Genomic DNA, 14,061 nt, shown 5'->3' with positions numbered 1-14,061 from the left:
TCTTTTTGCACTAGTTGATTTTTTTGCATTATTTAATAAAACTATATATAAGAAAATACATATGGAAAAAAGGGAAATATTATTTGTTATATGTTTTCAATACATTTTTATTAATTGGAAAATAAATAATATATATTTATTATTAAATGCACACATTTTTTTACCTTGTTTGTGTGTGTATTTTAATATATATATATTTTTTTTATTAATGCACTATAACAAAAAATAAATAAAATGAAAAATGAAAAAAAAAAAAATTGACAACATCTGTATTTTTCCCCAAACAAAATAAAAATTTTTAATTCCTGTTCAAAACAGCTCTTAGAAATATATGTTTGTGTGGTACATTATTTTTTTAAGTTTACTTATTCATATGCAGATGATTATTTAATTCTGTATTTGGTTTCAGTTGAAAAACATGAAATTTGTATCCAAAACTATAAATTTAAATTATATTGATTCTATTTTACTCAATATAGTTTCCGTGTCACAATTTTAAATTTAAGGTTCAGACTAAATGATATTTATTCCTCTTTACATTTAAAAAAATCCCAGTCCATAATTTAAATCTTTAATTATTCTCCATGCTAAAAGCTAGCCCGTGCACCGACCTTAGGCATGCTGGTCTTGCTGTCCATCACAAAGTTCCAGTCTTTCCCGGTGGCGCTGTGGGCCAGCCTATACTTCCGTACGAAGGCGCGGTTTTCTGAGCTCGTTCCTCCGTCTCCACCTCTCGCTCCCTGAGTGATGAGGCCGCTCACCGTCTTGGCCGTTCCCAGGTCCACTTGGAGCCACTCCTCTCCGGCCACGGGCTGCGGCGGGGCGGGGAACCAGCCGGACCTGCTAGCTACCAGGCGCGCCGTGCTCGGGGCCCAGCCGAGGTCTCGAAACGAGGACGCCGAGATCTGAGAGTCTGGAAGCTGGCCGGAGAGCAGGCCCTGGAGCTCGGAGCAGGGAGCGTCTGGGGATGGCGGGAAGGGGGGGAGTGAGTGATGGGGGAAATGGGAGCACTGGCCGACTTTTCTTAAATTTTAGGAATCAGGAAAAAATTTGGTCCACATTTAACCTTGATTTTTTTTTTTTTGTCTGCTGACGTACACATGACCCAAACAGATTTAAATACTTTAGCAGCTCATAGCTACAAACACAAACAACTAAAGAAAAAGCTGCAAGTTCGATTCACTTCCTGTAGGTGAGTCGATTCAAAGTCCAACTTCCAAGTGAAGTGAAGTGAAGTGAACACTTTTAAACCAATGATTCAATTCTGAGTTGTCAATTTAAAATGAAACTGCTTCCCAATTAACTCTGTTATTTTAAGAGCAGTTTCATTCTAAATTCTAAAAAATCATTCTTATTTTAAGATTCAATTCTGAATCAACTTTTAAGAAGAAAAACCTATTGAAAAAAAATAGGCTCTATTTGGAGACTTAACTCCATTGAAAAAGGTATTTGACTCTGAATCAACTCATTTCAGGAAGTTGAGTCGATCAACTTGTCAACCTGCTTTCTGAATTAAGTTCTGGAGATCTGGAGAAGACCTGGAGAACACACTCGCGCGCACACACACAGGGTTCGAAATACTCTAAACCCTGCGAATGGAAAAGAGCTTCATGGGGATCTACAGATTCAGCCTCAAATACATGAAGATCAAACGACACACACCTGTGATCTGGCAGCCGTAGAGCTCAAAGCGCAAAGCGATGCCGTTCTTCCAGGACTGGGGTCTGATGCGGACAAACCGGGCCAGGGTGGGCTGAGGAATCCGGTTCAGCACCACTTCCGATGGGTCTGTGTTAGCGTGGAATATCTGTAATAGAACAAAATCAAATGAGGAATAAAATCCCGAGGCTCGACGCAACATCCGGCCCGAGTCTGATCCTGAAGCGCGGTGCGAATGCTTCTGATTTCTTCCTTATGGGTGTTTACAGGAGATGACTTAAATTGCGATCGAATTTTTTGTGACTCTTCCATGACAACATCATTTTCCCTTCATTATGGCTCCCTCATACTCTACTTTCACCATGAGAAACCGAGATCCGAGATAAGACTGCAGAAAAAGGGGGACGAGAGAACGCTGATAAGAGGAAAGTTCCCATGAAGAAGTAAAATGCCAGGCTGTTAAACCTAAAGCTCTGTATGAACTCGCTACAGGATTCCAGGAATTTAACTAACTTAACATAATCAAAAGGAAAAACGATGAATGATGTCGTAGAGAAGTAAAAATAAAGAATGAAAATATACAAACATAAACAAGACAAATGAAGAATAGTGTAATACATAGGGAAAAAGTAAAAAAAAATAAATAGGATATTTATCTTAAAAAGGAGACTAATAAGAAAATGAAATGGTTTATATATGATAATAGATTAAAAAAAAGAATTAATCTAAATAGAAGCATTACCAAGATAATAATATAAAATATTAAGACATAATAAAGAAAGAAGAACATGAATAAGAATGAAGGAAGTGTAACCAGAAGCGAAATTTAAGAAAAAAATTCTACAAGCACTATTAAGATAATAAAATGATTCATATAAATAACATTAATAAGCTGAACTAGTGAGAAAAAAAGTGAAGAAAGCTAAAATATTACAATAATGAATAATATATTAAAAATGGAAACATTATTAGTATGATTAAATGAGTGAATACTAATTAAATAAAATTAAGTATTAATTAGGTGAAGTAAGTTAAAGCTAAGAAAATTACTAAAATTAATTATGAATCATTACAAATTTTTCTTATCTCAAAATTGATGGAGGTAAAAATTTAATTAACCTAATTAGCAGTAATTAAACATTAGATTTAAATTGTGTGTAATGATAAACAGTACAAAACAAACAATAAAAAAAGAATAATAAAAAACAGTCAGCTAGAGTGGAATAAGTAAGTAAGTAATAAGGAGAACAATAAAGAAGAATGAGAGAATAAAAATATTAGATAAGTGTTGTGTAATAAAACAAAACAAAAGAATCAAAAATAATCAGAGTGGTTATTGATAAAATAAATAAAATTTAATGTAATAATAGGGGAGAAAGTAAAAAATACTGTGAAATAAATTAAATGTTAATATATAATAAAAATGTGAAATACAAACATTAAGAAGACAAATGAAATAGTGTGTAGTGGAAAAAATAATAAACACATAAAATAAATAAGAACAACACAAATAAAGTGAGTGGGGAAATTCTGCAAAGGTAACTTGAGTAAAATGATTCCTAAAATTAAAAGGGAATAAATGAATAACAGTGACGCAAAAAAACAGTAACACCAAACGCATTTGCGTCGTGACTTTGTGGAGACGTTCCGCTGGTCCCTGGTGGAAAAGTCTCAGGTCTTTAAATGTTCTTAATGTGGACGCCGCTTATTTTTCATAAGTAAAACAATAAATATAAAATAAAGAACACACCAGTGTCTTACTGCTATGGGAAAAATATAAAGAGGAAACGTGATACAGCTCAAGAACTGGAGACTCGGGTTACTGAAAGCTATTGTGCTCTCCTTCACTTCGCCTAAAGCTCACGGATTCCAGCAATACCTCCATCACGGTCTTTGACCTGCACCGATGGGCCTAATTACTGAGGGCAAAGGTTAATTAGTTACAAAAACGAGACCTGGGACGCTTAGGAGTCGTGTACGTGTCAGGGTTGGATACTGAAATGGGATAGGTATATGTACAGTAGAATTATTCAAATGCGGAAAAGTATGCTAATGCTAATGTTGATTATACTTACAGTCGTTCAAACCTGTTACATCATACGAATTTCACGAAGATCAGAAAAAGAAAATCTATTTCTTTTAAATGCTTGAAAAAAAAAGTCAATAGTCGATTATTAATGTTGAAAATGTACTTTTTGTTGAATGTTCAAATGTCCAGGCATTAGCATGGATGCTAACAACAATGAACAATACAGTGTGTTTTGTATAAAAGCGAATTCTACACTGAAAATTACAAGCAAAATGTCAGCGTGTAACAAACAATAGATGTTTACCCAAATTGGTTACCATTACCCTTTTTGTTTGTTTGTTTTCAACAAATTCATAAGTTTTACAATTTCAGCCTGACAGCAGCACACACTCCAGCGTCTGTCCATTGAAACGGAAACAACTAACTGAATAATTCACTCTGCGCTTCCTCCACACATTCCCTTAGAAGTCTGTATACTTTTCTGGGAATTTCAACCCTAATATATACTGTATAATATCATATCACTGTTGTTGGCGACATTTCTGTAACACCTGATACGTAGAACAATATCTAGTTAAAACTTCCAGCTACGTTTAAAAATTTAGGCACTCATTCATCGTAATCATGATTCATCGCAACTAATTAAAAAAAAAAATCCTAGTCAGACATTATCGTTAAATTCATTATTGATATAAGAAAAAGTTTCGCACTATTTAATTAGTTACAGGATTTCGGTCACTGAGTTTAAATGCGTTAGCTAATATAATGCATCTAACTTTTTTCCGCAACATACAGGTTGCTAGAAACTTACTGATTAATTCAGCCAAAAAAGGCTCGAGGTTATCACGTAGCACATTTTATCTACATTTTTGCGAATAATTCACATTGACGCAAAAATAACCTGAGACTTTTTATTTGTTTGTTTTCTTCTCTTGACCATCAACTACGAATACAAAGGGATGTCCGGGACGCTAAATACGGTTTCTAATCACGCAAAGTCGTACTTTGTTCAAGAGTTGATGCTCACTCTTTCTCCAAATTCTTAAGGCGAATTTAACGACACCAGAGGGAGGTACGCAACAAGCCGGTCTGGTCAAGACATTATTTTGGGCTGCCGTTCTCCTTTTCATCCCGTTTTCCCTCTTTCGCTCTCTCTTTTCCCCACTCGAATGAAGATGTTGTGCAGGTTTCAGTTGGCTGCTTGCCAGAGTCATGCAGATGAGAAATTGGGTCTCTGAACATATGTGTGTGCGTGCGTACATTCTCTCTTTCTCTCTCACACACACACACACACACACACACACACATATGTATATCTCATATATTCAGATACTCGGTACAGAACTGAATTCGTGCTTTGTGTCACAGAGTGTAAAAAACGACAATAACTCTCTCCATTACTCCGGCATCGCACTTCCTCTCTCTGGCACAGGAACCGAGGAGAGAGATGAAATTGCTTCGTAGGCGGTTTCTTTCTCCTGCCTCGAGCATGTGACAGATAAACGGCGTGCCTCGCAAGATGGATTTGGAGGAAATTTCGATAATAAACAACCGGGTTCCTGTGAGATCCCCTCCTTTTTCTAAAACGCTTTTATCCCTTCACAATGGGTTGGTTATGAGTTATTTTTGAGAATATACATACAGTACATGATATATGCACGATCTGGCAATCCTGATTAAGGGATGTTTATGCTAGCTTACGTATGAGTCTACGCCAAAGCTCAACAGTGCAAATAATTCATTAGTCCTTGGCTCTAAAAGGAAGTCTACGATTGCTTCCTAGCATTGTGAAAATTTCCTATTTGGGGAAATTGGATAAGTGAGTCATTTCAGCAATAAGCGAGAGCCGAGCATTCGGACTTGAGGTATCTCGTTAGCAATGACTAATATACTGAGTGCAGCACCTAAATAAAGCCAACCATGTTTAACTGCCAGGGATGGACACACAAAACCTGGAACCCATTTAACCCTTTTACAATATTACTAATTTATTTAGCAATGTAATTTATTATTCTAATGTCTTTTGTAAGCTAGCAGCTCTGGTGTAAACTTACTGTAACCCAACATACAGAACAAATTAATAGCAACCTTGGTTTTTTTTATACTGTTTTGTGAAAAATTTCTAAGGAAAACTGTTTATAGATTGCAATGCAGATCACAAATAGATAATGTGATTAAATTAATCTTATTGTTTATTGATTTGATTAATTTAATTGATTAACACTTTTTAAACGACTTAGTTAAATTGTCCTACATTTCTTAGAAAATATCCCACAGGTCTTGTAGAAAATACAAACCTAGTTCCATCTTTTGCAACATACTTTTGTTTTTGTAAGATTAGTGCTTGCACTTTTTTGCCATCTTTAAAAAGTATGGTTAATTGCTGACAATACTGCCCCCTACTGGACTGGAGTGTAAAACGGATAAAGTTAAATTAAGCAAGATTTCAGTGTTTATGAGCTACTCTTAGTAACTAAGACTGAAAACTGGCATGGTAAAACATTGAATTGAATCAACAGCCTACCCTTGCAACAGATTCTCTGCTCTAATAATTTGACGTGCCTTTGAAAATCAAGATATGATATTTATGCCATATAGCTCAGTTCTAGAAACATGTATATAAGGATTTAAAAACGGTTAGATCACATAAGGTACAACATTTCCACTCAGTCGGAGCGCTAGTGCAACCGTCACTATGTTACTCGCAGGTGATTTCATTCCAGTCGCGTAAAAAAGTTATAACTTAGCCTTTGGAGTCTCGCTGAAGCATTTCATCTGGGAAATAACCAAAATATTTTAAATCTTGGTTATGATTCATCAGAAGCATTCCATCTCCATTGATAAAATATGAAGCATCAAAATTAGAGAACAAAAGCAGCCACACACACACAGAAATCACCCTCTCACACACCTGGGGTCCCTACAAACCCAGGTGCCTGGTAGGACCGGTCCTGCAGGTGTGTTTATGGCCGTTAGTGCACAGGCGTAACAAATGGCCTTTAGAGATAAGAGCGCATAAGGGTGCTATTGTTCCCCGCTTGGCAGATAACCGTCCCAAAACCTGTTCCCATGTCACTTTCTCTGTCGATGGATCAATGCAGAGGTCACCTGGGTCTGAGGTCACCTGGGACTGAGGTCACCTGGGACTGAGGTCACTGCTCCCGACGTTTGTTACAGCTTCCTCTCGGGCATTTTGAGTCTTAATACAGCAAACTGATTCAGGGTTCTTAATTAAAATAAGAATTTCTAATCACTCTATAAGCAGGAAGGACTTATTTAGGCCACGCCCACTCCTGGCTAATACAAAAGCCACCAATATGTCCTCAGATTGATATTTACTCATTCATGCATAAATAACGATTCAAAAGTCACACTTCTGCTTTTAATAAAGCCCCTGAACGTTCCTTCTGCTTCAGCTCTCAGCAGTAAAGCGTCCGCGCTCTCGATTCCCGCGCCATCTGGTTGTCGTTGTAGAGACGAGCGGCACCTCCGGCTCTGACACGGCTAACCTGCGGGTTTCTGGAGCGAAGATGAAACACTTCTCTGCCTGGCTTACCTTGTGGTTTTTGCCGTGACGATACATCATCCAGTCTTCTCCATTTGTGCTGACCTCCAGCTTGAAGGTGGTGACGTAGTAGGACTTCAACGTCTCCTTCGAGATGGCGCCCTGCGTGGCGATGCCTGTTAGAACCTTCAGGAACTGCAGGTCCACCTAAAAGACGGGACATCAGCGAGAAAGAGAGACACTCAGTCTTCACTCGCTTCTTTATCTTTCACTCTTTCTGTCTTTGTGCCTTTTCTTGCTTTGTTTCTTTCATTCATTCCTGCCTTCCTTTTCCCGTTTTTTCTTTCTTAGTTATTTCCCTTACCTTTTTCTTCCTTCTTATTTGTCTTATTTCCTTTTAGCATTCTTCTTTCTGTTTCCTTTCTTCCTTCTTTCCTTCCTTCTTTCTCTCGAGCCTTTTCCCTCGTTCCAACCTTTTTTTCCTCGTCATATCTTTTACATACTTTGTTTCCTTTGTTACAAACATTTCTTTTTTAACTTTTTTTTTTTCTTACCTTTTTCTCTTTCTTTCTTGCTTGCATTCTTTCCTTCCTTATTGGTCTCTATGTCTTTCCTTATTTAATTATGCACTTTTTTGCTTTTTTGTATGTTTTGTATGTTGCCTTGTTCTAGGCTATTTTCTTTCTCTTTCTTACTGATAAAAGCAATGCATTTGCATTTTATCAACAAAATGGGGAAATGTTAAACCGTAAGAGTAGCAGCCACACACACATACACACACTACAGCATTATTTACAGAAGCTCCAGTGGTGATGCTCATTTAGGCTATGGAAGGAAAATAACTCAAGCACATGGAGATTCCGACCCCCCAAAAAACAAAGCTGGAGGATTCACAGGTCCAGACACCCTCATCCCTCTGCAGAGGTGACAACGGTAAAAATTCCAAGCACATGGGAAGACAGCAATCTGAAATCGATGGCGCTGGAGAAAATTGCTAAGCGTGTATTCATAAAGAGTGACCTCATCCATCACAGAGTGGTTAGAGATGCAGTAAGGGTTCGCCACGCATCACCACTCAGGGCGGAGATGACGAGCACAGGGCTCCGAGAGCGTAGCCTAGCCGTAATGTTGTTTGTGTCATAGTAACCTGTATGTACTCCTTGTTGCTGTCCTCTGCAGGCGTCCAGGCATTGTCCTCGTTGTTGAGACGAGCCATGCGAGGAGGCCAGCGTCCATCGTAGAACGAAGACGAAGCGGAAATCTGCTCGTCTGAGATCTTTCCTGACTCCATGCCAAACACGGTGTTGCAGTGGAAGCCTGTGAAGGAGGGAGGGGGACAAAAAAGGGGAGAAGAACCAAAGGAGACAATGTCAACAGATTGCTTTCACAGCCATTAACAGCCAGAGACAGTAAAACATGGAAGACGCTGACACAGTTAAATAAAGAGAAGGACCTGATAAATGATACACGGTGCTACTCAGACACTCTGAGATTCCATGGGCGGTTCTATTAAAACAGCGCTTTTATAAATAATAAACAAGTCTGTAAACGGAAACAACGCCAACGCATTACACTTACTGTCAGTAACATCTTTGCGAGTCATGTTGTAGCGCGCAGAAAAGCCGTCTTTGGCTACCGCCATGTCGGTGTGAAAGGAGAGAGACAGGAGACCTGTGGAGGACACGATCTCTGGAGGGATCTTCATGCCACAATATCGACCAATCAGTGGCGAAACTGTGGGGATTAAAAAAAAAAAAAAAAAAAAGTGAGTCACGATCGGAGAGCTGATTTCTACAACCTTCTTCAAAGTCCAAATACTCTTACACATGTCCATGACTTGTGGGACAACCAGGAAGGAAGGTTTCCCCAAGTCTCATTAGATCAAAGACACCCAACAAAAAGCTTCACAACAAACCGATAAATTCCCATCAATTTCCTATTCAAAAGATTCCACCTAAACATCTATCCAGTTCCTGCCTGTCTTACGAGCAAAGAAAATGCTTTAAAGCTTTAAACAAAAGAAATAAGGCTTAATCAGTCAGCTGTGTTTATAATTAATGCTTCAAGCTCTTTCCTACACACACCAAAACACCCTGTTAATACAGAAGTAAATTACTTCTTATTGATTAGGATATAAAGCCAGGTTTTTATTAGCTTTCACACTGCAAGAAGACTCATTACAGAGCTCCTTAATACGCCCAAGTAGAGATGGACTTTGGAGTTATGCTGTAAATTAGCTAGCTCCTTCAAGCCAATGGAAGTGCTACCCAGTCTCATATCTTTTTTACTTGTACAGACTAACCCTAATGCACAGGTTATCTAGCTGAATGAGTTAATGCTGACTCAAATTCCCGGTAAGAGGAAGAGGACATGGGAGGTGCTACCCCTAGTCCTGATAACCTTTTTTAATGGCCTCTTTCCCCAAATTTTTCATATGACACGGGGTCATCGAAACTGTACGGCTGAAATCAACATCATCATGTCCATGAAGTGTGCCAATAGTTGCCAGCTGCCCCCCCCAACCCCATGTGACCATTAACCTGGACTTAATATCAGTGACCCTGAAGTCCAGAACTTCCTCAGCAGCAAATTGCTGTTGGGTTTCTTTCATATTTCATTTCTCTCCCAATTCCTCTACCTCGGGATCCATATATAAGGTCTGGCACATGGGTGAAGCATCTTATCAATTCGTACCACTCACTTTTTACAAGGGGCGTTTGAGTGGCTGGGAGCTCACTGCAATCGTTCCTGTGAACTTTCAGCGAGTGGACCACCTGATCCCTGAAAATCGGGCATCGCTAACTTGTGAAAGAGACGCATCGTCTGTGTGAACTGTACACATAATCATTCACCAACATCACTTGCACATTACAGAAACTCAACTGGGGGTTATTGCCACGTCCCCCATACAGTCCTGACCTGGTTTCAAGCCATTTCCACATGTTTGGGCAAACATTTAAGGAGTTCCTGTGAGGCCAGCGTTTCAGACGTGAAGCAGGCAGTCCAATCATGGCTCCAGCATACTGAGAAAACGTTCTACGCTGATGGTATCCAAGCACTAGGGAAGTACATTAGGGGGATGCAAGGGCTTATACAGAAAAATAAACAGACTCTGTATTCTCAAAAGTCCCGGTTTTTATACAGTATGTTTGACATGAATTTTCATAATGTTTTAAATAAAACCAAACTTGATTTGTTATTTAGTGTTCTCCGCATGTCACCCCGAACTAAAACGCAAAGATCTCCATAAATTAAACCAGCCGGGTTCCCAAACCGTTCTAACACCCACATGCTTGCCTCATTTGAGACCAGCATAAGCATCTTCCGCTCCTTATCTCTGTCTCTAAGATAAATCACTCATCTCCACTTCCCAAGAAGGAAGAGCTTTCTCAGATAAGGTCGGCCTGAGGTGGGAGAGAGAGAGAGAGCACACAAAGGGGAGTGACTGGAGCATGAGGTGGAGAAAACAGGAAATAAGTCATCGAGGAAGTTCCCGGCCCTGTGGAGGTGTCAGTTCTTAATAGTGAGCCAGCATTCCTGAGACCTTGAGCTAAAGCAAACACTTGACACCCACACTGAAGATAGTGTGAGGGGTGAGAAGGTTGTTCTGTGCAGAAACCACAGCTAACTGAGAGTCTGGATTCTGAACATAAATCTCTAAGCATTTAAGACGGCTTTCAAGCCTGGCGACTTGGTAATTTAGTTGGATTCTAGGTCAAAATAACCATAAGAATACGCTCTAGATCCATTATGGATGATACTGGATTCTGGACGTAAATTAAACTGGCAAAAGAAACTTTTTAAGCATCTTTCTAGGTAATATTCGGCTTAGTTGGTGAGGTGAGAAGCAAGAAACACCTCAAGATTGTGAACTTTCTTCAAATACATTTGGGTATTTGGTACTATGATTGCTGAAAATAATAAAAGTTTCTGCATCTGCGAATGCTTAAACTCTGGATGACTCTAGATTATGAATATACCTTTAATCTGCAAGACAAGACTTCCAAGCATGGAGAACCTCAAAGAACATGTGTATTTGGCGATATTTCTCAAACTACATAACATAAAAGGTTCTGGATGCACAAACTTGTAAACGTGCAACCTCCAGTTTAGACAATTTCAAACTCTAAACTGAATAAGCCCTTCAAGCACAGAGAACATTACTAGCGGTGCTCAACAAAATCCATCATGATTATCTTTGCACCACAAGCTACGCTATTCATTTAGGAGCTCACCCTGGGGCAGTCCGTCCCACACTTCCAGCCAGTCATATTTGCACTCAGCCTCGGTCATCAGCAAGGGGTCGTTCTCCAGGTCGAAGGTCTTGAAGGTGAGGGTAACCTCTGTCTGAGGAGGGGCGATAATGATGTAGAAGCATTCCAGGTTGTGAGGGTACTTGTCGGGGAAGTCGGGGGACTCGATCAGGCCGGTCGGGGCCGTGAAATTCCGGAAACAGTGTTCGGAACCTGGAAGGCACAGAAATGTGGGGTAAGTGTACAGGCTGGGTAATGCTTTTATTTTAATATATATTTGTATAAATTGACTACATATATCCTACTTCTCTGTATTTTGTGTTTGTTTGTCCTGATATAAGCATACACCTTAGTTTAGGTGCTGCCTCATTTAGCCTAAAATATGCATAGATGAAAGCTATAACACGCTGTAGCTTAAATAAGCAGAAACATTTTATAATTCAAGATTCTCTCTCAGGCTCCCCGTGAATGAAATGCCACACGAGTGAAACCTGATGTGATTTTTGGCCTTTGAGAGTTTGCAAGTATTTCTTTTCGGTGTACAGAGGAAGGGGGGAAACAACAAAACTTAATGGGAGAGAGAGAGAGAGAGAGCAGGAAGTGAAAAAGAAAGAGAAAACAGGCAGGCTTAATGAGAGAGAACGAGAGATCAGGAGGCAGAGACGAACAATAAAACAAACAAGTCGAAACTGGAAGCAGAGGGAGCCTGCGGCTCATCAGCGATGCAAATTTATGCGCCCTGAGCTCTAGCAGCTGAACGCGCATCCCAGCATGCCTTGCTTTCACCTGGAGATGCGGCAAATGTCTGTAGCGACTGTGATGTGTATATGCATCTACAACGTTCCGTCATAACAGCATCACTCAGCTCGCTCTCATTCCACATCGCTATTTATTTATTTCCCATATGGAGACATGCCACAGCTTTTGCCTTCCCTTTAGCACTGAGCGGGAAGTCCTTGACCACTCATCAGCAAGAAAAAAAAAGAGAAATCACCTTTTCTTGTTACTGAGAACCGTAAAGTGTACACGCCTTTGTTCTTCTAACCAATGAGAATTGAGAATTCACTTGCATATACAGTACATTCTAACATATCCATCCATCTATAGTCCAACTAGGGACCGCGTAGGCCAATGGTGATTACCACGTTATTTATTCTCATTTTACAATCATGGTGGGACCTCCGGTCAAAATTCACACACTACAGGTAATTTGGGAACAGCAATTAGCCTAATCTGCATGTCTTTGGACTGTGGGAGGAAACCAGAGAACCTGGAGGAAACCCAAAAGTACAAACTCCGTGCACACAGACCCCAGGGTTGCTGGGAATCGAACCCGGACCCAGGGTGAGCAAGGTCACAGTGCCAACCACTAAGCCACCATGCTGCCATTATAACACATATCACTCATGATACAGTAATCAAGAACAGTTTTTAGTTCATCCATATTATCTTTTCTTCTAAGCAGCAGCCATCCAAGAGCTTAGAGCTGTAATCTTTTTTCCCTCTTTTTTTTAAATAGGACTGAACATGTCAGACTGTCATCCCCTCCAGAATTAGGCCATCCTGTCAAAGTCTTCCTCCGTTACCCCGTTTCTCTCTTTGACCTCGCTGTGCGTGCCAGCATCGCGAGACGGCACCATACGCGCGTGCTCAAGCTCATTACTTCATGTTTATGAACACGCTAAAATGTGCATGTTTTCTCCTCAGGGCCCGGACATGCCCCCTTCTGCTCCTGGCACAGTGAATGACAGGTTGGTGTTTGGGAGGCGGGGCTAGGCCTTTGTGATGTCTGGACGCTCCGAATGGATTCCTTGTCATTTCCCTAATAAGAACAGCACACCAGACCGCGAAGAAAGCGGCGGTACTACTGAGGGCGGGATTGGTATGACAAGTACAAATTGTGAAAGGTTTTGCAAGTAGCTGGAATCTGTTACTAAATATTTTGTTCGTATTTTTCCGATAATACACGAGTACTTTACAAAAGGTAACAAATTTTAAATTATAATAAAAATAATTTATTTTGTTCAATTCAAAATGTATAAAGTACTGTATGATGCATATTTTTAGCAAATACAAAGCAAAAAAAAAAAAGTTTAAAAATTCAGTCAAGAATGTGCTCATTGGATGCGTGACCCAGAAGTTCGGGTGACACATATAGAGCATGGCACACTTCTGACATCCCTGGGGTGTATCAACATACAACTTTGGGTGGATGATAGAACAGGGGCAGTTATTAATTTGTACTTAATGCTTTCCATTACCAATAAGTAGGAAAGGAATTTTGTCCCAAGTTGAATTTCCAGGTATCCTTGAATATCTTCTTGCCAAGGAAAGGCAAAGAAACGGGGAAATGCAATGTGGTGGAGGTAAAATGCCCTGGGTGAACAAGACGGCCTCTGGGAGGTAGGCCTCGGGCTTTGCATGCTCTTTTTTTATGTGACAACACTCACGTCTTGGCAGTACCAATAAGCTAAAGATGGGAAGTCTTCCAAAACAATCCATGGCAACAGTGTCACAAATACGTCACCGAGGGTGGGGCAGCTTTGGCATGCACTCATGGTAGAGGGTTAAAATCTGGTGTGATGGAACTGGGGCAGAAAATGGGGAGCATTAAA

The 14,061-nt window shown here is 39.9% G+C and overlaps 1 protein-coding gene across 2 annotated transcripts in view; it reads right to left on the bottom strand.

The window, feature by feature from the left end:
- nrp2a (neuropilin 2a) overlaps window positions 1–14,061 on the bottom strand; it is a 58,929-nt gene that overhangs the window by 19,497 nt on the left and 25,371 nt on the right. For both annotated transcript variants that reach the window (XM_053476516.1, XM_053476517.1), the window contains exons 4-9: window positions 11,429–11,659; window positions 8,772–8,927; window positions 8,341–8,510; window positions 7,245–7,400; window positions 1,663–1,807; window positions 612–961 (exon numbers count right to left, since the gene is read on the bottom strand). In XM_053476516.1, the coding sequence (XP_053332491.1) occupies window positions 612–961; window positions 1,663–1,807; window positions 7,245–7,400; window positions 8,341–8,510; window positions 8,772–8,927; window positions 11,429–11,659 (1,208 nt within the window). The remainder of the gene's footprint in view (window positions 1–611; window positions 962–1,662; window positions 1,808–7,244; window positions 7,401–8,340; window positions 8,511–8,771; window positions 8,928–11,428; window positions 11,660–14,061) is intronic.

Source organism: Clarias gariepinus, chromosome 18, assembly GCF_024256425.1.
Source record: "Clarias gariepinus isolate MV-2021 ecotype Netherlands chromosome 18, CGAR_prim_01v2, whole genome shotgun sequence".
Taxonomy (NCBI): Eukaryota; Metazoa; Chordata; class Actinopteri; order Siluriformes; family Clariidae; genus Clarias; species Clarias gariepinus.
Note: the sequence above shows the minus strand (reverse complement) of the source record. Positions and strands in the feature narration are given on the sequence as shown.